The sequence below is a fragment of the Adelges cooleyi genome, unplaced genomic scaffold (assembly GCF_023614345.1).
Source record: "Adelges cooleyi isolate 19-005CV unplaced genomic scaffold, UGA_ACOO_1.1 ACOO_flye_CR_arks_rails_tigmint_CR_PRNA_728, whole genome shotgun sequence".
Lineage (NCBI taxonomy): Eukaryota > Metazoa > Arthropoda > Insecta > Hemiptera > Adelgidae > Adelges > Adelges cooleyi.
In genome coordinates, this window is record NW_026096434.1 from 63,569 (window position 1) to 89,185 (window position 25,617).

At 28.4% G+C, this 25,617-nt stretch overlaps 2 protein-coding genes and 1 long non-coding RNA gene across 14 annotated transcripts in view; 1 reads left to right on the top strand and 2 right to left on the bottom strand.

Moving 5' to 3' along the window:
* LOC126845261 (zinc finger protein 665-like) overlaps positions 1-25,617 on the bottom strand; it is a 68,467-nt gene that overhangs the window by 8,303 nt on the left and 34,547 nt on the right. The window lies entirely within an intron of this gene.
* LOC126845262 (uncharacterized) lies at positions 11,845-19,260 on the top strand. 12 transcript variants are annotated; one of them, XM_050583904.1, is made up of 16 exons: positions 12,669-12,995; positions 13,963-14,042; positions 15,225-15,288; positions 15,365-15,394; positions 15,485-15,547; positions 15,838-15,897; positions 16,236-16,265; positions 16,438-16,467; positions 16,556-16,582; positions 16,742-16,792; positions 17,069-17,101; positions 17,412-17,501; positions 17,904-17,954; positions 18,547-18,633; positions 18,734-18,766; positions 18,899-19,260. In XM_050583904.1, exons 3-16 carry the CDS (start codon positions 15,231-15,233, stop codon positions 19,102-19,104), a joined length of 849 nt encoding a protein of 282 aa, XP_050439861.1. In that variant the 5' UTR covers positions 12,669-12,995; positions 13,963-14,042; positions 15,225-15,230; the 3' UTR covers positions 19,105-19,260. The 12 variants fall into 12 exon arrangements, 11 of the variants coding, with proteins under 11 accessions (XP_050439860.1, XP_050439861.1, XP_050439862.1 ...); XM_050583903.1 differs by lacking the exons at positions 12,669-12,995; positions 13,963-14,042 and adding an exon at positions 11,845-12,105; XM_050583905.1 differs by lacking the exon at positions 13,963-14,042.
* LOC126845263 (uncharacterized) lies at positions 18,516-25,154 on the bottom strand. Its single transcript, XR_007686749.1, has 3 exons — positions 24,992-25,154; positions 19,253-19,463; positions 18,516-19,023 (listed from the first exon to the last, which is right to left on the bottom strand). It is a non-coding gene; the product is annotated as an uncharacterized LOC126845263 (long non-coding RNA).

Here is a 25,617-nt window from a genome sequence, read left to right on the forward strand (position 1 = left end):
CTGTGTATTTATTTTCTAGCACTGGAACGTTCTCAAAACATATTGTAAGTCGTGCCATTTATTTGTCTATAACTATCAATTGAAATAAGAAAAAACGTACTTTGTTGTTGTTTTAGTGTACTTGTTCAAACAGTCACCCGTTGTATACACAATCTCATAAAAAAAAAATATGCATCCAAAAACCATAGCAACGTTTAATTCGATTTTAACACTATAATCAGTGGCTACGTGCGATGGTCGGCCGCATCTCTTACAGAAATAACGAAATAGTAGAAATAATATAATTGATTTGATATTTTTTGTTAAGGAATACTTTGTTATTATTTTTCGTAGTATATTTATCCTATACATATAAGATCATATTATCGACGGCGGCGGCCGTATAAACTATAATGTGTGATGTTGTTGATAAGTGTCTTCATTTTATCATGAAATACGATTGCGTACGGACAACAGAGGAAAACGGTGACTATATTATTTAGTATTTTAATTTTAATTATAATTACTTAACGTATTACTGACGTTTAGTTTTTTGTTATAAGTAGTATTTTACTATAATATAATACGAATTCCGTGCAAAATATTTTATAATTAAAATTTTAATTTCTTTCTTAAGAAAAAAAAGTAGAAATAAAAAATTTAGCTAGACCCGTACCAAGTTTACCCTATTTAACTAAAAAAGGACAAAATGAATACACTCGTCATTTTAATACTGGGCTTTATCAAAAGTTCAAATGTGGTAGTTTCACAACCACAAAGCCATTATTAACGTTATTTTGTTTCCCTTGTGTTAGTTTTGGAGTAAGACTGGTGTAAAAGATTTAATACATCTTTTAGCCAAAATAAATAAACATGAAAATTCGTTTGAACATCTACAGAATGAGACAAATTTCAAAGTGTTGGGAACTATTGACAAAAGACATAAAGGTTTAATATTATTATTTTTCAACTTAAAAAAATATATATATGCCTTGCAAAAACAGCTTGATGGATAAAACCTTTTGGTTTTGAGTTTTTATTTAAAAAAGTTGAATTAAATGTAAAAAATAATGTTTAACATGTTACAACTGACATTTTACCATTTTCGTCTACACATAGTATATGAAATTGTATAATTAGTACCGTTTAAGTCTTTTACCTATGTCTAACAATAGAAATTTAAGAAAAGATGCTTATATCTTCTGAATGAAACGTTTTATGATGTTATCTTATGCCCTATCACTGTACTTCAGTGGTATTCTATTTAAGGGTATTTTTTTAGGATCAAAGGGAAGGAGGTGATCATTTAAAACTTGTGAATCAATAAAGTACCTTTTTTTATTCTAATTTACTGTTTCTTTTTCCTTATCCACAAGTTGATTGTTTTGCACGAATTTAAATTAAACGGTACACTCAATAGGAATAGATATCACATTGAGAGTTGCTAGGGCTGGGTATTTATCACCGTTGTTGTTTGTAAATGATTTAGAATTTTTTTTGGAAATTTGAAAGCGATTTCGGAACAACAATTATTACCAGCTGATTAGGTATATTATGTCCTAAATTGTCGTTTTTTACCTTGTACTGCACTTATTTATACATTGATGAACGTTATATTCAAATAAATAAATACATTAAAATAATTGTATGTTTTAAACACATTTAATTTAGTTGAAAATTAACATTTGTCAGTTTAACGAAGATTTTGATTCTTCTATCGTCTAAGCTCAGCGAGTTTTGCAGCTATTGCTTGCCTTATAAGACCTACGTAATCGTTTATTTTCTTTCCTAATGAACGACTAACAGCTGTTACAAGTCCCTCAAATTCATCTATTTCTATCATTTCTGAAACAAAAAAAACTCTATTAACTTAAAACGAAATATCAAGTTATATAAATTGTTAGCATACAAACAGCAGTCATACACTGCACAACTGACTAAAAAATGTTAAATGCGAGGAATTTTTACAACAACAATACCGTTTATAATATACGTCAACTCCATATAAAACGTTTCTTAAAAATTATTATTAAATGAAGTAAAATTAATGTTTACGGTTATATGGCACTGACTGGTCCACTGAACGGTACACTCAATAGGAATAGATATCACATTGGAGTTGCTAGGGCTGGGTATTTATCACCGTTGTTGTTTGTAAAAGATTTAGAATTTTTTTGGAGATTTGAAAGCGAGCCCTGAACAACAATTATTACCAGCCAATTAGGTATATTATGTCCTAAATTGTCGTTTTTTAACTTGTACTGTACTTATTACCATTGGTGAACGTTATATTCAAATAAATAAGTATATTATAAACAAAAATAGTAGTATGTTTTAAACGCATTTAATAAAGTTGAAAATTAACATTTCACAATTTAACAAAGATTTAAATGAATCTTATTTCATTATTCTGAAGTTTTTCTTTGGGCTATTGCAATCATTACAACACGTACGAATACATCTACATATTTTATTGATGGATAAAGTTTTTGACAGATAATTGTTATTAACTCATAAAAGTCATCTATTCCTATAAGTTCTGAAAAAAAAACTTTCATTAGCTTACAAACGATAGATAAATTTATATAAATTGTTAGAATACAAACAGCAGTTATACACCGCACAACTGACTAAAAAATGTTAAATGCGAGGACTTTTTACAACAACAATACCATTTCTATTTTACGTCAACTCCATATAAAACGTTTCTTAAAAATTATTATTAAACGAAGTAAAATTAATGTTTACCATTATATGGCACTATTCTGCCCGGTCTGGGACCTAAATGTTGCCCTGCCGCAACTACCGCAACATCTCTGATACCTGTCAGTTCACCCACATAATAAAGAAACTCTCTTAGTGTTATGCCACTCTCTTGGACTGTATAAGTGTGGTCAGGATTGATATCTTTTAAAATCTCTTTAAAAACGCAGTTTAGGGACTGAAATTTAATTACACTAATATCATTACACATCGTTACTGGTTACATAAAAACTGATAATACAATTTTAATTTGTTTTAACTATAGATCAACATAAATCGACCAATCATTAATGTGATACAAGCCAGAGAACCGCATAATTTCAATAAATGTATAATGAAATAAATTCACGAAAAAAATAAAGTTTTTCCATTATTCAATTAATCAAGATGAACTTTACTCTTTACCCGTGAACTAATTTTAATATTATACACAATTAAATTAGCTATTTACTTTAAAACAACATTTGTATGACTAAAACTCGTTTATGATTGAGGTTTACGAACATGGTTCGGATGAAATTCCATATAAATATCGTTTTTTATTCGCCAACTAAAAAAAAATTGTATCTCCAAAATGAAACAAATATATTTTTTCAGAATTTAACCAATTGATTTAAATGAAATACATACGCAATAAAAATAATTGTTAAATTATAATTATCAATAATCTAAATTAGGATTTAATGTTAAGTAGAAAAAATTACTTAGGTAACTAAAAAAAAAAAAAATTATAAATAAAAGTATAATTTTTGTTCATTAAGAAAAACGGAAAGCATCAATTTTTTTTACAAATAAAAACTAAAACGCGGAGGCACTTTCTGAAGTGTCTACCGAACCGATTTCAATAATTTTTTTATTGTTTTATAGTTTAACATCTTCTCTATGGGAGCAAAGAGACAGATTTTTAATTTTTTTTTTCAAAAAATATTTATGAGCATTTTTATTTTTATTTTTTTAATCGCAAAATAAAAAATCGGCTTTTTAGCCCCCACAGAAAAAATAGTAAGCTTCGTATAAAAAAAAAACCTCAAATTCGTCCGATAGATACGCCGGAAAAAGACAAAAGTAATTTTTTATCAAATTTTCGTCATAACTCGGAGAAAAATAACTTTAGAAGTATTATAATTAGAAAATTATAACATATGTTCATCTTGAAATTAGTAGGCATATGAAAAATGGCTATTAGATCAATGCTTGTCAAATATTGTCATTTTATTTATGGGAAATAACTCTTATTATTAACAATTCCTGTAGACTGTGAATAAATTTCGACCATATCAATTTGTCGCCAGGTTCATTTGTAATTTGTATGAACTTCATAGTATTACTTTTGAAGTATACAATTTTTTTTACGACATAAAATAATTTTGTTAGTACATGAAACCAATTTAGACATAAAGACCTGACATTATTACGCCTACTTCGGGTGATAGGATTTTAATTCTGTAAAAATATTTGAGCCTATCCGCTTTTTTTCCAGGTTACTGTGGATGTAAATTTTTGAATAATTATTTCATTTACTTTAAAAGACAAGGAAGTGAATACTAAAAAATTGAGAAATTAAAATAGGATTTAACAATAGTGGAATGCCATACATGTTTAAACGTTTAGTTTATTGTACGTAATTTAATACAAATGATTTACAAAATATGTACAAGTAATTGTTGGAAAAAACTATACATACCACTTTTTCCTGTTCTGTGATAGAGTTGACTAATGGAGTAAAAAATGTTAGACACAATAAAATGAAAATCTTCATATTCATAATTATTATATTAATATTTTTTTCGTTTCCAATAAGGCTAAAAACTTTATCTGAAATCTACTACACAATGATTCTTATGCTCAATAACCGGCAGTTTTATGGTAAAAGGTTTTAGCTCAACCATGTTTTTACTGTATTTACAAATGTCAAAGAAATTCACACTACAGTTCACTTCGCAAAAAAATTCCACCAAAGAGTGGACTATTTGTTTAACATGACATGACTGTGTTGTTGATTCAATAGAAAACTTTTAGAACAACAATTTTCTAAACGTTTTTTCGGGACTATTTTTTTTGTGTTATAAAGTTTGAATTGCAGTTTAACGGAAAAGCCAAAATGAATATATATAGGTAGAGTCTTTGAAATCAGTTGACAACTACTACATTTTTATTTGTGTAAACATTGGGAACAAAACCGCACAATGTACAAAAACTTGATTTTCTCATAATTTGATGAGAACAATGTATCTTATGGGCAACATTTTTTTTAAACGCCCTGTTGTTTTAGTTTTGGATACGTCCAGTAAAACATCAAAATTCAATAAAATCGTATTTATTATCCGATAAACGCTATTCCTAATATATAATTTGATTTATAGCAGATATCAAAATAACAGGTTTAGGAAATAAGTTTTAGAATACGGCGTGTACTAAGTTATTTGTTTTACAGCGATTTGCTATTTGGCATTCACCTAATACTATACATTCAGCGCTTCATGTCGGTTTTTTAGATACGAGCACACCTAAGTCTAATGTGTACATAAGTTTTCAATAACATGTTTTTTTGGGACACAAAAAAACCGCTTTACGCTTATTGGTGGAATCAATAATATTTCGTAGAAACTAAGCGTGAAACGCCATTTTAAGATGTACAGGGTGATCAATTTAACACTTAATATTTCTAAAGCAAATTGCGATTTTTTAGTTAAAAAAAAAATGTTATTCTACAACATTATGAAATTACCAAACATTTAACTTTTTTGGGATTACCCTAAGGTCTATCGACTTTTGACACTTAAAGCCTAAATATAATCAACTATGTCATCAGAAAGATTAAATAGTTTAACCTTATAAAGAATTTATTTAAATATAAAGAATGTAAAACTGTCAGTGAATAACATAAATAAGGAATCTCAAAGTTGAGACACCAAATAAGATAACAAAACCATTAATTTTAGTAGTTCTTGAGCCAGTTCTGGGCCAGTTTCTTTTAAGTCGTCTTAGAGGCCGGAATGGAGTGAAACAATTTGATCATACCAAAAGGCCCTATGCGATTATTTAGAGGCATATTAATTGTTTTGGTGTTTGAAGGTTTTGCTGATCACCAGATAATAATACCAATAGTTTATATTGGGTTCAAAAGGGTAGTGTAAAGATGGAGCATGTTTTTTATTGGTATTTTTGAGTTTAACAGAGGTCGAAGCATATCTAGTCGATAGTTGAGTGCTTTGTGTTGTTCTTTTAAATGTGGTGACCAGGTGAAGAGCGAGTTTCTAGTGAGTCCAGGTATATATATTATATTGTATATGTAGTGAGAGAGCGAGAGTTGTGGAAAAACATATTCTGGCTGGTCACAATCACATTGGTATTGGGTTGGCTTAAATAAAATTTATGTAAGAACAATTCAGTGTACGAAAATTAATCCTTCATAGTTTAATTTGAAAAGTACTTTGATTTCATACTATTTTTCAACACGTTATCGTGAGCTAAATTCCAAGTTTGTAAAGTTGTTATTGTGGCTGTGTATTGATTTAAAAAAGTGTTTTTGTGTGGGCTATTATTCATATGTTGTTCACTTCGATACGAACCCGAGAAAACGCCAAAAACAATGATAAATAATTGTGTTTTAACACACAATAAATCATTTGGAAACCCAAAGTTGGGCCTCTGGTTGAAGAGTTCTGCAAACGTTGAGAAAAAATCGTTCTAGATAGAATAAAAAAAAATATTATAGATATATCCAGTAAAAAACCAAGTTTTGTATAAATATCTATGTTGTTATTAGCAATTTAAGAAATAGGCTGAAGGACTATCGTTAATAATAGAAATTATTAATGATTTTTGTTTAAATTTTAGATACTTAAAATAGTATATCTAGGTCAATGCTAACAACATTGTTTTTGTTTTGGATAAAATTCTTATTTAGTGAAAATGGTCAACCTATGACTATCAGGTAACTGTTTGAACAATCCTACAAAACATCACATAAAAATAATATGTTTTCTTCTTATTTCAATGAATAACACTTAAACTGTGTTTTCGTATAAGAAACTAAATATATAATTTTTTGGAAAAGTAATAACAATAATAAAACCATATATTGTTTTAAAAAGTGTTTAAATGAATATAAAAATAATATAGTAAAATTATTCATGACCTTTTAGGTGCCCTTAATTTACCAATTATTGCAAGTGTAAAAAATATAATTCAGCAAAATTCTAATTGCAAAAGTTAAAATGATATGCAATTTGAGGTAGAAGGAATGTTCAAAGTTGTACAAAAATATATGTATAGTGAGGCCACAAAATAAAAATATGAATACATAAAACTTTAATAGTTGTGTAGCTAGAACATCTTAATATTTATTCACAAATTTGGAATATTCTTTAAACATAGTACCTACTATACCGATAAATATTGACAAAACCAAAACATATCATAAACCCTTTCCACTAAAAGAGATAGACATTTCTTCTTTTTTCACATTTTCAAGCAAAGTTTTAGGGACTTAGGTCTGAAAATTAGACCGGAGAAATATCTAGAACGAAACTATAACATATACAATTTTCTCAAAAATCTGCAGTGAAACTTTTTTCTATTAAGGAAAAGCTCCAAAAAAAGAGGAAATCTTAGCTTTGGCCGTGGTCAATTTCCAGGTTTCCAGATAATGAGCATAATTGTCATTAGGTGCAATGCTTTTATCGATATTTGTATTTAATAATTCTCGTAGACCTGTGATCTTAAGCCAACTGTACTGGCTTTCTTAACATCTATTTTTTTTTGTTATTATTGTATTAAATATTAATTTTACTTGCGTTTTACCCTTTGTATTCTAACAAAATAGGTGTTTCTAAAACCGATAGACTTAGGTAAACGCATTAATACATTTTATTTGTTAATCATTTATTATACATTTTTAGTAGCAGCCCTTGACAGCGGCTTACGGTTCTACGTTGTGTGAGTACCTACTATTTTGTATTTCTAATTTATTCACATTTTCACCGTGTTTTCTGGCTTCCATTGACTTAGAATACTGCTTGTGAATAAATAGAATCATAATCTATATGTGTTTATTTATAACTTATTATTTACTCGGAGTTCGGTTGAATGATACAGGATCAGTACCACTTTAAATTAATCTAGTCAGCAAAATATTCTAACATTTAGCTTTAATCATTTTCGTGTTAGCTTCTTACCTACAAGTAATACTTTTAGTTTTGTGTAATTCATCTAATTTAAGTAAGTTAAAATTTAGTTTTAAATGTTTAAAAAAACCAAAATTTATCACTGAAAACTTGGTTGGTTTTTTATTTTTTAAATCATGTAAACTAAATTATTATTAAACGTTTAAAGATATTTTTCTAATTGTAAGTAAGTCAGGGTACTCAATTTACGAATTCAGTAATTTAAACAACCAAGATGCATCATGTAATTTCCTTCTTTTTTCAAGTAAGACAGTACCATATTGACTCATTAGTTGTCAAGAGTTAACCAATTTTGTTTGTTTTAAATGCATGTACTCGCAAGAACCTATTTTACACACGCTCTATTTTATTTACTAAACCACCTTGATATGGGTTCAAAATTACTGAACCGTACTCTAGTATAGAACGTACTAGAGTAAAGTATAATATTTTTAAACAATATTGAAATTGTTTACTCTTATTATCATATAAAAAGTAAAATGTGCAACAATTTAAGTAATAAGCAAAAAAGTAAACTAAATCCATGGATTACACGACGTGGCTTAATTTAATCAGAACTAGGAGGACAATTTTTAATAAAACGAAAATGCAACAATTCATTGTAATATGTAATAAAGTAGTTTATAAAGTATAGTGATTTATTGAATAAGCTAATGTATATGGCAAAAAACATGTGTTATGGTACTAAAATTATTAATTCACGAAATAATTTTGAAATAGGTAGTTTGGCATCTAATAAAATATTATATTATATTATAGAAAAATAGAAAAAATGTTAGTGAAATAATAGATGACACGAGGAAGACTGTTGACCTTTCTTAAACTATTGTCGTGATGCCCCTTTAAATCGCAAAATGCGACTAGTAAATAAAATTATATTGATTTATATGTTAAAAATTCGTTAGAAACTTTTGTTAATTATTTAAATAAACCAATTGTGTAAATATTGTTTATCTTTATCTATTATTTTGTGTTATTGAAATCCATTGTATTTGTCAGCTATTATGTTAATCTGTATACTTTTATTTTTGTGTAAATTCTATATTTATGTTCCTATTCTTCTCTTATTTGTAATTTGGTATTAACCCGTTTAAAAATACAATAAATAAATCAATTGCTCAACGATTACATTAATGGGATTGAATGCAGGAATTCATGTTATTATGGAAGTCGATTGTTGAATAACTGATTCATTTACTTCAAAAAGACAAAGTTGAGCAAATAAAATAAGACTTAAACACAATTTTAAATGAAATATCATTAGTCGATTTCTACATTAACCTAGAAAAGTGGCCGATTTAGTCAAATATGTTTACATAATTCATATCTAACCATCCTGAGTTGGCCTAAAATGTCCAACACACAGGCCACTTCAACCTCCTCAAGATGGGTCAAAACATATTCACTGGAATCAAACTTATAAATTTTACAACAGTTTTTGGGTACATACATTCTGACTTAAGAGTATTTTCTTCAATGTCTAATAAGTAAGCATGCTGTTCCCAATACATGTTCAATCAAGATCGTCAATGTATTATTTTAACTTCAAAATATCTATTTGTATCATAACCCTTTTTTGTGACATACGAAAACCCTTTAGTAAAACGTTTTTTTTTAAATTAACTTTGAAATTTATAGAAAATACTTTACATTTTTTATGTAGTCTTTGAGCTACTAGGGAGGGTATTCTAGAGATGGGCCCTCCCTCCTTTAATTATTACACCTATGGATTTGTATGGGAAAATCGATAGCCATACTTAAGTTTAGGCTACTATTTGTTTTACGGACTATTAAAGGCAGTAGTTGTAAATAAATAAAATATTTATGTGCGCGAATCGTATGCAAATAGTATATCCGATTAGATAAAATTTTCAAGTTTTGACTATTTGCTATGACCTTTGAATTTTCGACGTAAAATGTAACACTAAGATGAGGACAAAAAAAAAAAAATTTGTAATTCGAACATCGACAATTTTATGTATTGTTTTTGTCGTTCGATCGATGTATTTTTTCTGCTTAAAATTTATAAACATTAAAGGATGGCAAAAAAAAAAAATAACTAAAACATTCTCATGTGTGTACAAGTGCCGAAAATGTATGCTTTTCGAAAATATTTTCGATTTATTATAACCTTAGCATTTTTAGTGTAAAAAGTTTTACCAACAAAATTACACACGGAAAACCCCGAAATTTCAACAACCCTCCCTCCTCCTGGGAAAAAGGCTGAATGTTTTTAAAACTTGTTTGGCGCAATTTTGAGCTTTAACAACTAACAAGTCAAATTAATTCCAAATTTTTGTGAAATTTAAACAGTTTCCAGAAAAGATAGAATTTTTTTCTTTATTTCACTTTTTGAAGCAAAGTTTTAGGGATTAGACCGAAGGTATATTATCTAGAATGAAACTATAACGTATACAATTTTCTACAAAAATAGCTGTGATCAAACTTATTTTATATTATGGAAAACCCCACCACAAAAAGGGGGAAAATTACACTTTTACCGTAGTCAATTTCCAGGTTGCTATGTGTAAGTGAGTAAATAGATAATGGAAATATTTCATTATATTGTTAACAACGATATATGGGTTATTATAACAATACATTTATATAGAGAGAACCTATTTTATATTTGTGACCAATTTACAAAGATAACATAATGCTTGAACTCTGCTTTCTTTTTTACTTTTGTTCAACTCGGTTTGGAATCAAGTCCTTTAATGTGTAAAGGCTTAAGTGTAATTGTCATTTAAATGTATTGTAGTATGTTAAGTATGTAATCAGTGAATGTACAACTAACAAACTGAGAGCATTCACTTGTTTTTCGTTGATATATAACCATATAATGAACCATTTAATTCTTTAGTCACTCTTACATTATAGATTCCAATACAGAAGAGTAGTTTTATCTAACGGCTAAAAATTGTTAAATTGAATTTTTTTTATTATATAGTCAATGTCAACTGGTTTCACCAGATGTGAATATAATAATATGTCTAGTAATATGTCTAAGAACGCCTCAAAATGTTTTGTGCCTGGTTGTTTATCAAGAAGCAAGTTATCTCTAAATATGCTCTAAATAATACTATCTAGTAATTTTCCATTTGAAACAGCTTAATAAAATAAAATTGCAGCTCGTACAGGTACCTAGTACAACCAATAATAACAATTAATCTATGGTAATTAAATTAATCATATTCTATCAATTAACATGACTATGTTAAGATAAAAATATGTTTGTTGGAAAATGTGGACCTGAATAAATAATAAATTTAAAATACTAACAGTCAGTTTTTACAGTATTTAGTTATACCAGTTGGAATAAATTGTTACTTGAAAAAACAGGTACTTACCAATGTCTTTTTTTTTTCTATAGGCATACTCGTTGTAGGAAATAATGTCATAGAGTAAAAATAATAATTTTTTCGAGTAAACATTTCTTTCTTATAGTTTGTCATACATCCACTTTTTCCAATCGCCATTTTTCTACAGGAAAAATATTTACTGGAAAAAGTGGATATTGGTAAAAGTTGTAGCAACCCGTCGTTCGACATTATTTTGGTGATCTGATTAATCTCATTTAATCGGTGTTTTTTTTATCATACATACTATTTAAAATGATGTATTCGTTCAACCAACGCGTTGTAAATGAATCAAAAACGTCTTAATACGAGGCATATTTTAGTAGCACAGCTGCGATATAATATAAACTTTGGTTTTATTGAATTTCGCTTAACGCGATAATATGTAATAATTATTGTGTTAATACTTGACTTCAAAACGGAATATAATATGTGTTATAATTTGATTGTCTACTACCGACCGATGTATGTTATTAACGGTATTTCGTCTGATGTTGAATGATGTAATTTATTACAGTCAGTTGTTGATTTTGCCTTGAAGTGTTTGGATAGCTAGCAACACTCGATCCTGTATTCGTTAAAAATGTGCATAGTTGCACTACACTTATACAAAAAATATAGGTTAACTTTAAACATTTATAAATTAAAACACTACAGAATTGTTTACCCAAATCGATTTATTTTCAAATAAAAACAGTTATTATTTCGCATTCGTTAGTGTTTCAATATTATTATTAAAAAAAATAACAGACAGTCGTAAACGTAGTATTCAAGGTCTCTCCGGTCACTCAATAACAACTGTAATGAATCTAGAGGTATGCATACCGTCAATTATGGTGATTCGGCGGAAACCTTAATTGTCTTGCGCGTGTTAGGATCGCACCGGAAACCGAAGTCGTGGTAGAAATTTTTTATGTTGTCCTCCTTAGCCGTAGTGTCGAGTTCAGAGGACAGGAATTCCCACAGACTGATTTCTCGTTCGAATGTGGGTTTCAAATGTTCGTACAGATATTTTAAGTTTTTTTTGTTCGGCGTGAACTGAACAGTGCAAACCTTGCCTATGAATTGCTTCATCGCCAAGGAATAGGTGGCAATCGCGGTGTTAAACGAATCATATACATCACTCAACAATTTCGACGTGGTGTTGGCATCCAGAAACGGCTCCAAGAGGAATTTGTGGGTTTCATAGATAGCGTCCATTTGCGTTATCAGTACATACAGGCTAAACCCAAAAACCGTTTAAACGTGTAGAGCATAATACAGTGTACTCGCTATAACATTGCGAATCGAGTGGAGGGAATTTGTATGGATCATATTTTAGTAGGCATACCACTATCCAATAGTAGACTGCGACGAGGGAAGTTTTTCGTTTAATTATACATCTGAAAGAGAAACTCAGTTTAATGTTACACCTAAGAAATCCTATTCATAAATATCTAAAAAAAAAATATAATAAACTGTAAAATACTACCTATAAGTAAAAAAAACGGTACAGTTTGGGCGGAGCATAGTTTAATCATACAATATCAAATTTAAAACTTATAACCCATAATTGAAGCACTCCCAACGAAAATTCGTTTAGAACAAATTTAATATAATTCAGCAAAAACGTATAAAAACCTCTTTAGCGTTAATGAATAGTTACACGCTCCTTAAACGTCAACTTGAATAACTCCGCAACGTCCAACATTCCGTCGGCTAAAAAGTAAAATATTTTTAGTATATTATATTTGTTATTATATGTTTTATGCTAACCTGTGTCAAGGTCGCGAAGTACATTGCACAAAAGAATAACAGCACTTTTGAAATGCATAATGGTTGTTTATTTTTCAAACACTTTGTTAAACCAGAAGTAAGTCTTCAATGCCAAAGTTGGGTGAACAGTGAAATTCGAATCGACTCGGGGTACTTTCATTTGGTGCAAATGATAAAAACAACATAATTTTAGAAATAGAAAATATTGGTAGATAGTGGTTGTTCGTTTAATTTTTTTACATGCTATACACTTAAAGTAATGTTTTCGACCCAAATATACAGTTGTAAGCACAGTGTAACCTAAAAAAACAATTTATTTTAACTTATGTGAAATGGAATAACAATATATTTGTATATTTTTTTTTTTTAAATCGCACAAACACAATATAGCGAACGACGAATGTTATTAAATCTTCATAGAAGATACTTTGCGATTACACATTTTACTCAAGAGATGAGAAAATCCTTCTAAAATAGCGAACGATGAACGTTATTAACGGCTTGTGGCATCTGCTGGTTACTAGGTCAATGATGTATTTTTAACCCGGCCGGCTACAATGGTGCGGGGAGCATAGGATTTTACCAGCTGCCTGTAAGTGTGGTGTGCGGTGTGTTCAACCGGTAACCCAGAAAAAAACTGCATATATACTAATGTGAAATAAAATAACAATATATATTTATTTGCTTTACATTCACTTAAAAACAAAAACAATATAGCCATCGATAAATGTTATTAAATCTTCATATAATAACATTATTCGTTCAAATAAAAAATAATAATTTCCATACACTAAACTAAGCGATTACATTCATTCAAGGGAGAAAATCCTTCTAAAATGTGTACATAGTCACCAAACTTATCCAAATATTACCAAATTTATAATATATTGGTGGATAGCTGTTGTTTTTTGTTTTAGTTTATTTACATACCATATACTTAGTGAGTTGTAAATACAGTGCAACCCAGAAAAAACAAAACTACAAATATGACTTGTAGGTAAGAAGCTAACTCAATCTTTTAACCAACACATAAATATAATGTGTAATAAATCTCTTTGTGTATTTGGTTCTATAAGGCGAAATTGTTCGGAATTTATTGTTAAAAATCATATAAAAAAAAAAAAAAAATCAACCAGCTTTGTAAATAAATCAACATAGTCACACTGCAAAAACCTATTAAATTCTGATTTTTCTGTCGAAAAGCCCATCTATAAGTCGCAAAACGAACATTTAGTTTCAAAAGCGGATCAAGTCGATTATTGTCTAAGAAATCCTATCAGCTCAACAATTATTTTAGAAAGTATTTCTATCAAACTCTAAAAATTATAATTATTTATCTTATTGAACCAAAATGTATAGTGTAAAAACAGTAAGTAATAAGTTTTTTTTTAATGATAGTTATTTGGTTATCGGGTCTTACAACGGTGTTGAGCGAACGGGTTTCTTATAATATTTTTTACTAAAACTGATACAATTATTGCGTTTTACACAATCCACATTTTCAAGACAATTCTAATATAGATTTTTAATTTATACATAGTAGGTATTGAAACTTATAGTTAAGATGAAATATATAAATCATTTTGCTAAATATTGATTTTTTGAATTAGGGCAGAGGAAATATTTTTTAAAATATATTTTTGTAAGTTTAGATTTTTGTGTACAGGGTGTGCCACAAAGAACTGACAAATTAAATAACTTTTGTTCTAGTATATATGTTTCAGATTTTTTTTAATTAATTAAAACTCACCACGATTTTTATATTGCTCTTAACTGTTTTACTTTTTAAAATTATTTTTAAATTTGTTTAGTTACTTTTTTAAAAATTATGTATATTTAGTTAATACCTATCTCTAGTTTGTATTTTGAATAGTGTAACCTAACATTTTTACAATAGTATTTAAATAGTTAACAGAGAACTATTTTTATATTTGTAAATCTTAATTAGGGTAAACTCAATAAAATGTTTGACAAATAAAGTAATTTTATAGTAGACCACGGACCAGGAAATATTGTGGTCTTGTAGAAAAATGTATATACAAAAGTAAACTATATAATAAACCTATTTATATGTACCGCATAAACAACGGTCACGCATAACCAATACCTTCTCATCTTGGTAGCACCGAAGGCAACTGTGACTAATATAAATTTATTTTATTTTTATTATTGATTGCAGATAACAATGCAATTTTTCTGTTTTTTAACATTATTTGTACTTGTTAAAGCAACGGCAAATGAAGGTAATTATTTTTTTTCACAATTTCCAACTTAATACAGTTATAAATTTAAAAATAAATTCAATACTTTTTTTTGCAGCAAGCTGTAAGAGGGAAGTTTTTCTTGCAAGTTAGTAATATATTTTGTTTGATAAAAAAAAGTTTATTAGGTTCTTGAATTCGATGTGTTAATACATTTTTTTTTAATTATGTATTACAGATGAAATGATCCAGCTTGCGTATAATAAGAATGATTTTATTGTAGGAAATAATTCTAGAACAAGTAAGATATGCATATTTACAATTGATAAGGCAATATAAAAGTGTTTTGTTATGTGTACACAATTGTCATGATCTTTGTTAATTAAAATGTACAGTTTCTATAATTAGTTTAATAAGTACACTAGGTATGTAGAACCAGTGTACAGAACATTGTATTTAAAGTAGCTTAGGTTTAATAGCTACCTACGTACTAAACATGGTTCAATAATATTCTGTTAATTATACAATTTATATAGTACTTACCAACTTTAATTTTATTTCAATATTTTAAACCTTTGTCTACTATTCTAGATGGATTGGAGCATGTAATTGAAAATATGGTTAACGATGAAAAATATTACGAGAGTTTCGGTAGCATAATTACAACAATATTAAAGTTAAAAAATAAAATGATAAAAGTAGAAATTTTTTTATAAAATTGTAGTTTAAATTTATCTTTATGCGTAATAAATATTCGATTTTTTTCCGAAATCAAAATAGAATCTTTTTGAAAAAAAACTAATGTATGCTTAGTCAACCAATCTACTTGAATTATACAGCCATTATATTTTCATTAAGTTATCCTAGTCTATTTAATATATGTGTTTCTACTTTGACCTTTATCTTCCAATTTATAAATATATATAATGTAATAATTGATGATAGCAAATCAAATCTAATATCATTAATTTACATAATGTCGATTTCAGCCGAAATGAATATGATGATCGCTTCACCGGGTAAAAGTTTTCGTTAAATTTTATTAAAATTCTTCTAATATTTCATTTCTATGTAATTTTTAAAACGATTTCCATCCGGTTAAGCTCATTTCTTCCGAATTACTTATACGCTTGTCTTTCTGTGATAATAATAGAAATGCAATATCATTAATTCATGTAATGTTAATTTCAGACAAATTTTGCCTTTTAAAACATATACCGGGTAATAATTTCCAATGCACGTTATAACAGTGTTTACGCGAAATTGTTTGATAATTATTATAAACAAAATATTTTTTTTTTAATTTCAGGCATGGAAGGCCAACACCCTTTTACAAGTAACCACATTTATTTATAAAATATACTTAACGAATAATTATTGTTTTTAAATTCTTTGAGAATAACCTATAATACGTGCCTATTGACGAATACCAATGAAACATATTATTATATAAAATATGTAGGTACATTAATATATATTTTATTTTAAATTTTAGGGTGCGTGTTTTACCAGGATATGATGCAGTTTGACATACATAGTACATTAAGTAAACATAACATTTAAAAAAATGATAATTAGATATATTTGTGGTCTTATATTAGTAGGTTTATGCTTAAGTTTACGATGATTATTCGAAGAATGATATAAACCGTTCAAACGTAGCTGTTAGAAATAAATTAACATTTATACAACCATATTTTTCATTAATTAATTGGTCTCATTTATCTCAGTTTTAGAGTGACCATTATATATAAAACATAAAATTTACAAGGTTTTATTATTTTTTTAATGATTTTATTGTTGATTATTGTATTTGTTTTAGAAATCGATCGTGCCATAGCTGCTTTCGGCCAAAGTAATTACGAATTTATTGATAATTGTAAATAGCCTTAAAGCTTGTTTTAGAGGTAAAATTAGGGAGGCATATACGATGAATATTTTCGCTCTACATCAACCTAAATTTGACTACAATGTTAATGTATAATAAGTTCTTTGGGATTTCAAGTATAGAAAGAATACATTCGTTGGGTATGACTGGTTGTACAAACAAATATAATTATATCACAACCATTTCAAATGTAATGCAATTTTGTAACACGACCAACTAACATATTTTTTATTTTTTATTATTTTTTCGCAAACCCGTCATTTAAATATTTTCACAGATTTTGGAAGCTTAGATTTGAAAGACCTTGCAGACCAGAGAAGAAGTCTTGTTAAAACAGCTTTGAAAAATATATTCAAACGTAAATTAGGTAAATATTACTGTGGAGTTGAATAGATTTCGAACCATTCATATATTTTTATAGACGATAGTGTATATATATTTTTTTATAAAGTATCTAATAGAAATAATTTTGGAAATAATTCACTGCATTATAACAAGGATACAACTATTTTCAATTTTTAACAATTATCCTACTAAGTGATGACTACTAACAATATATACTTTCTTGTATTACAAATGGCATGACTGTACAATACGGACACCATGCATATTTTATTATTTTGTCATGACTTTTTTTTTAACAAATAAAATAGATGTGTCCTGCACCATGAAGAAAAGTAGAAATCATCGACAAATACCAACATAATACTTTGGTTTCAATAATAAATAATATGAATGTACATTAAAACATATTTTGTTTTGATTTTAGGACCCATGTATAATCAGTTTATGACGGAACTAGAAATAAGAGATACAAAAAGTAAATATAAAACTTTGAATACTGATAATTAAACATTTTTGTAGTTCTAATGAAAAACTATAAAAGTCGATTTAAGAGTTAATTATTAAGCTATACATAGGTACTGTGTGGAGCATGCAGGCCCCCTAGTAGCGCCTTTTGGTGTCAGAAAAGTGAACTAATTTTGGCTTCAATCGATAAGCGTTAAAACTAAGCCTTGTAAAACAGCTGTCTATCTGAAAAGTGATAAGATGTATCATTGTTGCCAACCTATCCTAACCTAACATCACATCGTATCGCATCATAACATGTTTATACTTTTCGCTACTGCTAAAATTCAGACGTTAGGTCATTTTATCGGTTATTTAGTACAATGCGTCGGTCGCGTGTAGTATGAACACTTTTAAGTCGTTTTCAGAAAACTCGTTTTTATTCGGAGGTTTGTGATAAGTTGACAAATTCCAAATTACATAAAGTACATCAAAGAAGAAGAAGCAAAAAAACAATATATATATATATATATAAAATATTATATTTAATATAATAAAACTTAAAATTAAAATATTTTTTATTATTTCTTCTCTACACAGCCATATAATAAATATTTTCGTAGATTTGGTAGGATCAAATTTGGCAACCCTTGCAGAAAAGAGAAGAGGTAATGGAACATCTCTAGAAAGTAAAATCAGACGGCGTGTAGGTAAGTTTTAATATGGAGTTGTATGAGTAACTGTTAAGTTCTATGAAATAAATACACCGGGTTTTATTAACTGCATAATGATTTGATGTATTTGTTACAGGAAATGATAATCCTAAAGTTGTTGAAGACCAAAGTAATTACTATTTTTTTCATAGTAAATAGCTTTTAAAGATTGTTTTAGAGTTGGAATTTATAATAAAGCGTTACAGAGTATTAACTAGTAAGTTATTACAAGCAAATTAAAAAAATAAAATTATTTTTTCAGATAGATCACCTCTGCATGTTTTCTTATCACGGTTGTGTCGTTTGACAGGGTTGTACATGAGTACACAATTTCCAAATCCATGCATACAAGAACTTTCGATTGACGCCCATAATTATACTTGTACCCTGAAAGATGGAAGTAAAGAAATAATATTTACTATAGAAAAAGAATTAATGAAGAATAGCTCAATTCCAGGAGTGTTGTGAATATAACTTAGACCACGAACCAATGGTGTATCTTCTAAAAATGTAATATACTATTTTTATTTGATTGTAATAATATTTTCATATAGCACTAATAACCTATTTAATATTACATTTATAACTTATTTAATAATAAACCGTTTTTACTTACGATTATCATCACATTTGTTGCTTTTGTGCAGATTTATACATATACCTAATACATTTTACATTATTCATTATACAGAACATATTATTCGTATCATTTTTAAAAATAAAATTGTTTTCATCCCCTACATCTATCGCCATTTATAGTTATTTCTTCGGCATTATATTTTATTCTTAGTAAGCTGTAAATCGTTTCGCACTCCAACCTTCTATACCTATAAAACAAACAGTAAAATAATAATCATAAGACTCTCTTCACGTTTAAACTTATCTGTGGCCTCTCGGGCATATTTGATATGAACACAATTAGGTACAAATAAAAACAAAAAATACAAATAAAACTATACACTAGTTGTACCGCTGAGTTTAGAAAGCGCACATGTCCAATTGTCTTTTGGCAACATTAGGTATGAGAAGCCAAGCGATTTTGTTCCTAAAAGTTTCTCCCCTTTTAGGGGAATGGACTTATGATATTTGTTTAGTTGTCCAAGGTAACTAATACGTTATTTAAAGAATATTCCATACAAATGTATAGCTACTTCGGCTATTGTTAAAAAAGTTACACTCAGTGATCTATTAAAACAGAACTCTGTAGAGAAATTATCCAAGAATAAGCTAGGAAGATGTCATAACAAAATATGTTGAATAGTTGGGTTCTAGGTGGTTCTAATTGGAGAAACTTAGCGTTGGACAGAGAAGCAAAGAGGCTTCGTTGTGAGACGGGGTGTTCCTAAGGGCCTAATAAACCCAATGAGAAAAAAGAAGAAGAAGACTATAATATTTAAATATTTTATAGTAGAACATACTACATAATACTGACTATAAGAACCAAAAGCGGATTTAGGTATAATATCGATTCGGTCCACTAGTTACTTAGAAATTAGCCTCCGTTTTGAGTAGGTTATTAATTTAATTGTTAATACTTTCGATTGTTTTAGTGTTCATAACCCCGTGGAATTCTGATAACCGTCTTGTTTTAAAAATAAATCGCGCCATCTTAAATATTTTTTCATGGCCATTTATACAATTTTCTTTTTATAGAATCGGGCACTCGAAATAAAATATGGTTTCATCATAGTTCTTAGACGGTATGAGCACAACAAGTATTTTTTAAACCTAACCTAAGCTCGCTTCAAAGTACTACACCGCCGAAGCGGGAATTGTTTTTATCATTTTACTCCTCTCAAACCCAAAAGAAATATCAAACACTACCAATACAAAGTTTGTTTTTATTTTTATAACGTTTTTATGAACTCACAATCTTGTCCATATTTTACTCATGTTAAAAAGACGGGATTTTGTATAATATCGAATTCTTGACTTGCCGAAAACGCAAATATTTTCGTTTTAGAAAAACACTCGTGACATTCGTTGAAAATGTACACATCGTTTATATGAAATATTTTTACACGTTCAACAAATAAAAGTAAACATTATTTAAATACCTATATTGAGCTTGCGTTATAAAACGTCGACTTGTACAGAGTTGTTAGGATTTCCTAAAATTGTGAAAAAACAACCATATGTAAAAATCATTTTTGGTTTCTATCATAAAACGATATTTTAAGGGCGTTGTAATTTTTTCTCCCTTATGGCCAAGGATAATAATAATATAACCGGATAGTGGAGACGAAGGAAGAATATAGAGCTGGAAACAATAGACATTTCTCGACGAAAAAAAGCGTTGCGAAATAAATAAATGTTGACACGATTTACAACATGTGTTTTATCTTCTATCGAATATTGCGTCGTTAATGTAAACGAGGGGAAAAAATGGTATTAATACAAATATCGACGAAAACAAAGAAATCGGTGGCCTAACTAGGCCTATATTATATACCGAGTGAGCAAATACGTTATAACGAAATTACGGTTAGGTCAGGTTATTTCCCAGCTGTTTATTCAATATTTTTATTTTAGTGACTAATTGCAATTAAACAGCAATTAACGATGTAATACAAGCTAGTAATGTCTTTAAAAAAAAAAAATGGTAAACCAACGAGGTTTGACCGTTTGTTTTATCTCCAGCTCTAATAATAATTTTGTTATTATTCATAATTTGTAAAATAATATATTATAATTTGGTAATGGGTTAAATAGGCACGGTTAGCTACTTGCTGAGATTGATTAAGATTTTAATTTTACACATTTACTTTATCCTAACCAATCCGATAAGCCGTCAAATCAATTAATTCGGGGTTATATAATAATTTAGGTCTGGTCATCGTTTTAGATTATGTATAATTAGCATTGAAATGAAATTAAATGAATGTGCATTATTTTGTAAAAATCAAACATTTTGTTATGCACAGCTAGTGAAACCTGCGTTGAGTACTATGTAGGTATAACATGATTTGTATTACTTATTCGGACTTAATAAGAAATAAAAATAACGGTTATATATTTTGAGGTAGTTGTTTAAAACACCTGGACTAAATCTAATCTACGAATTAACAACGAAGTGGTACTTCTAACGATTTGATTACAAACCACTGCAATGAACAAAAAAATAACGTAGATATTATGTATGTGCCAATGAGTAGGAAATAAAACATGTTGTGAAACGATTGAAATTCTTTTATCGACCACTTGGATCATACGTATCTTCTAGACTTATTGTTGTTAGATTATAATTACTTAAGCCTTACATATTTTCTTTGTGCTGTAATAAAAGTATTTGTAACAACCCCCCCCCCCCCCAAAAAAAGGTATATATTTCAACACCTAAAATCGGTTAAATGCAGACACTTTTTAGTTGTAAAACGATTAAACATTTTTTTTATCATCCACTTGGAAGACAAGTACGTCTAGGCTTATTGTTATAAGGTCAAATTACCTACGTCCTACTTATTACCATGGCGTTGTAAAGAAATATGCTTACAATTCAAAATTGAAAAAAATGTACCGATATTTTATATAATTTATAATTATAGCCATGAAAATATACACTTTCCAATATTTCATAGTACAGGGTGATCCATTTAGCGTACGACACTGGATTTCTTTAAAAATAACTACAAAATTGTATTTTGTGATTTTTTTTTTTTTGAGACATTTATTTTAATGTTATTATACAAAATTAAACAATATTGAAATTTGTATCGTTTTGGTAGGGTACTTTCAACTTTTGAAAATTAAATGGTAACGTATACATTAATTTATTAACATTTTAAATTGAGAACAATTTACTAAACATGTTGGCTGGTCGACAAGTAGTATTAAATAATTATTTTTTAAGTTATAAAAGTTTAAAATTTAAGACCAAAAGAAATGTAGTGTATATTTATTATTTGCACGCGTTACTCAAACGCGTTTTAGTTATTAAGAAAAATCTAAAAAAAAAGGAATAATTACAATATAGACCTGAGACCTCCACCGCCTCTATATACTAGTTCCACAGTACTGCCTTTTCAGTACTTAAGCCTTAGGTGCTACAACTAATGCTACAACGAAACATTTTTTGCTATTTTGATTTGTTAAAAGAGTGAAATATGAAAAAATGTACATTTTGACTACAAAAATTTACATTAATACATCCATGCAAGTTTTAAAAAAAATAATAATTGAATTTTTCGTTGAACGTACGTGTCATACACAAATGACTTAAGAGGACGTCGCAGTCAAATATTTCGAGTACTAAAACACCGCTTCGGACTTCAAATAGTACTCAGAAACTATTAATCGTAGAATAAATCTAAGGATACCTAAAGAAAGCCTGGAATGTCTACTATGTGTGTATAGAGCCATATTTCCAAAAAAAAAATTGTTTACTTATAGTTATTTCAATAAGAATTTTTTCAAACGTTCATAAAACCATTGTAAATAAAGTTATCGAAAAAAACTCTCTATAGGCACATAGAAAAAGTTCTGATCTTTCATATGGTACTATAAACAATTTTCTACCACCAAAAGCGTACGAGTACTATTTGAAGTGCGAAGGGATGTTTTTTGAATTTTTATAATAATTATTACGTCGAGAGCTGGCGCGCCTAGCGGCCAATTTACTACATATCTTTATACGTTCGGAAAACCGGTTTTGGGCCGACTGCCGTAGCGCGGCGACAGCGATAACGTCAACGGTGACACCGCAATTATATTATTACCTGAAGTAAAAACAGATAATCCAATTTTTAACAATCAATTCTCAATAACAAACAAATATTATATTTTACTTGCGCAGCGATACTATTTTATAGAGAATTAGCTGAAGAAGCCAGTCGCTAAGTCGCTTGTATGAAAAAGGTAGCAATTGTAGTAAATTATAATTTGTAAAAATTGTGATTTAAAAAATGGTTTAGGGAACGGGGGGAGGGAGGGGGGTTATTGCACACTGTAAAAAAAATCGGAAAAATATTCAAATACCTCTCCGAAAAACCGAAAAAGTTCAATTTTTATACTTTAGCACTTGGAACGTTTGACAAATTAACTCTTCATTTATACTATAATTTATTTTTCTATATAATTACAATTTATAAATTAAAGAGTTTTACTCATAATATATTTCAATTGTGATATATTCTTCGTATTCTATTTTTTTTTTTATAACAAAGCTAAACTCCGCAATAATGTCGGCGGTGACCACCATAATTTTCGGGCTAACAACAGATAATCTAAGTTTACCTAATTATATTATTTGTAAATATTGTAGAAATATGACTTTACTTGGGAAATACTGTATTTTTGTTGCACAGAGAAGCCACATTTTTATTTTTCCTATTGTGTTGTGTTTTATAGATAAAAATTATAATACAAAATTTACATATGTACACTTTGTTTTTTTATTAAATAGTATTAGATTTATATATAATTATTATTTAATGAAATAAATCATAGAATATTATATATGACCCGTCCAGCACTTAAAGTTTATAACGGATACTCGTACCATTGTACAATTATTATTCTATTGATGAATTTTTATAAACATGTTTTCAATTATTAATTTTTGATTTCTAAATGAATTATCAGAGAGCTGAAATGTTTTACATAAAATACTGATTTTTAATGATTTTGTTTGGTGACCTATAATACTATAAAAAAAACAGTAAAAAATAAAAAAAAAATTAAAAATATTCAATGCGACCATGGCCAATATAGGCTAAGCAAATTTGGAAACACATATTTTATTGTAACAGAAATGCAAAATAAGTATGCTCCAATATAAATGTTAATAAGTAAGTACGCTATACGAGGTACCCAAGTTTATTCTGATATCTGAGAAAATTGTTTATACGCTAAAAAAAAGTAATTAAGTTATCAGAATGATTCAAACTATGATGGGTATTGTATTTTCTACTCTGTCCATTGTTATATAAATGTTAATGAACAGTAGCTGAATGAACCGCCGCCGCCGCGCCGAGACGGAGAATAACGCGATCTCTCGGGAGTTGTATACGTAACACTTTACCTGCGACGTCCTCTTAAGTTGGTCCGATATTTTAAAGATTTATTTTTATCTTTCGAAAATATCGAACAAAAGTTTCAATAATTCTGCGTGTATTTAAATAGGAAACTTCACCGTCATAAAAGGTACGGGTAAATATTGAGTTGGATCAGTGAAACTTTTATGGCCTTTTCTTACTCACTAGCTAACAGCTTAGGACAAACTAAGGGACACCCTCGTATATATTCATTTCATAATTATTTTTGAAGGTATAAATGTGTAACGCAACAGTCGATGCTGATACTGTTTGATTAACTTTATATATTTTTAGTTATTATACTTATGTACACATTTACATACCTTTTATTAAATTTACGATCTTCAAATTCTGTGGTTAAACACCTGTTTTAAAATCATTGCCGGTAATAATTTTCAAACTTTAACCTTGATATGCGCCATGGCGTATTTTTTTCGAGTAAATGTAAATTGGTTTAGTAGTGTTACATTATAGCTATTGTGAGAATAACTTTTACTGTCAGTTATTAACCAGTTTAAAAGTCTCCAAATGTGTAGAAACTGCTTTGATATGGTTGATGGTAAAATAACAAGGTAAAAAATAATAAGTGGGTGTACCTTACAGTTATGTTAGCATTTTGCGCACAATCTAGTGCTTTATATTATTATTGCGACAACTATCAATATGATATTATAAACAACTGGTTATTTCATTCTATTAAACCAGTATAAAAACAAATCTTAATGATAAAACTCCTACTCGAGTGCGCCGACCCTCCAAAAAAGCCACTAATATAATTGTAAAACAGATACATTTTAAGCTTTCCATATAGATCTATCACGGCAAGTCCTCAAATAAAAATTATACATTTATTTATAATTTTGTCTAATAATCTTATTCTAGAATTATTTCTCCCATTACAGATTTACGCCAATTTGATTATTTTAAGCTTATTCTTGGCTTTAATTTA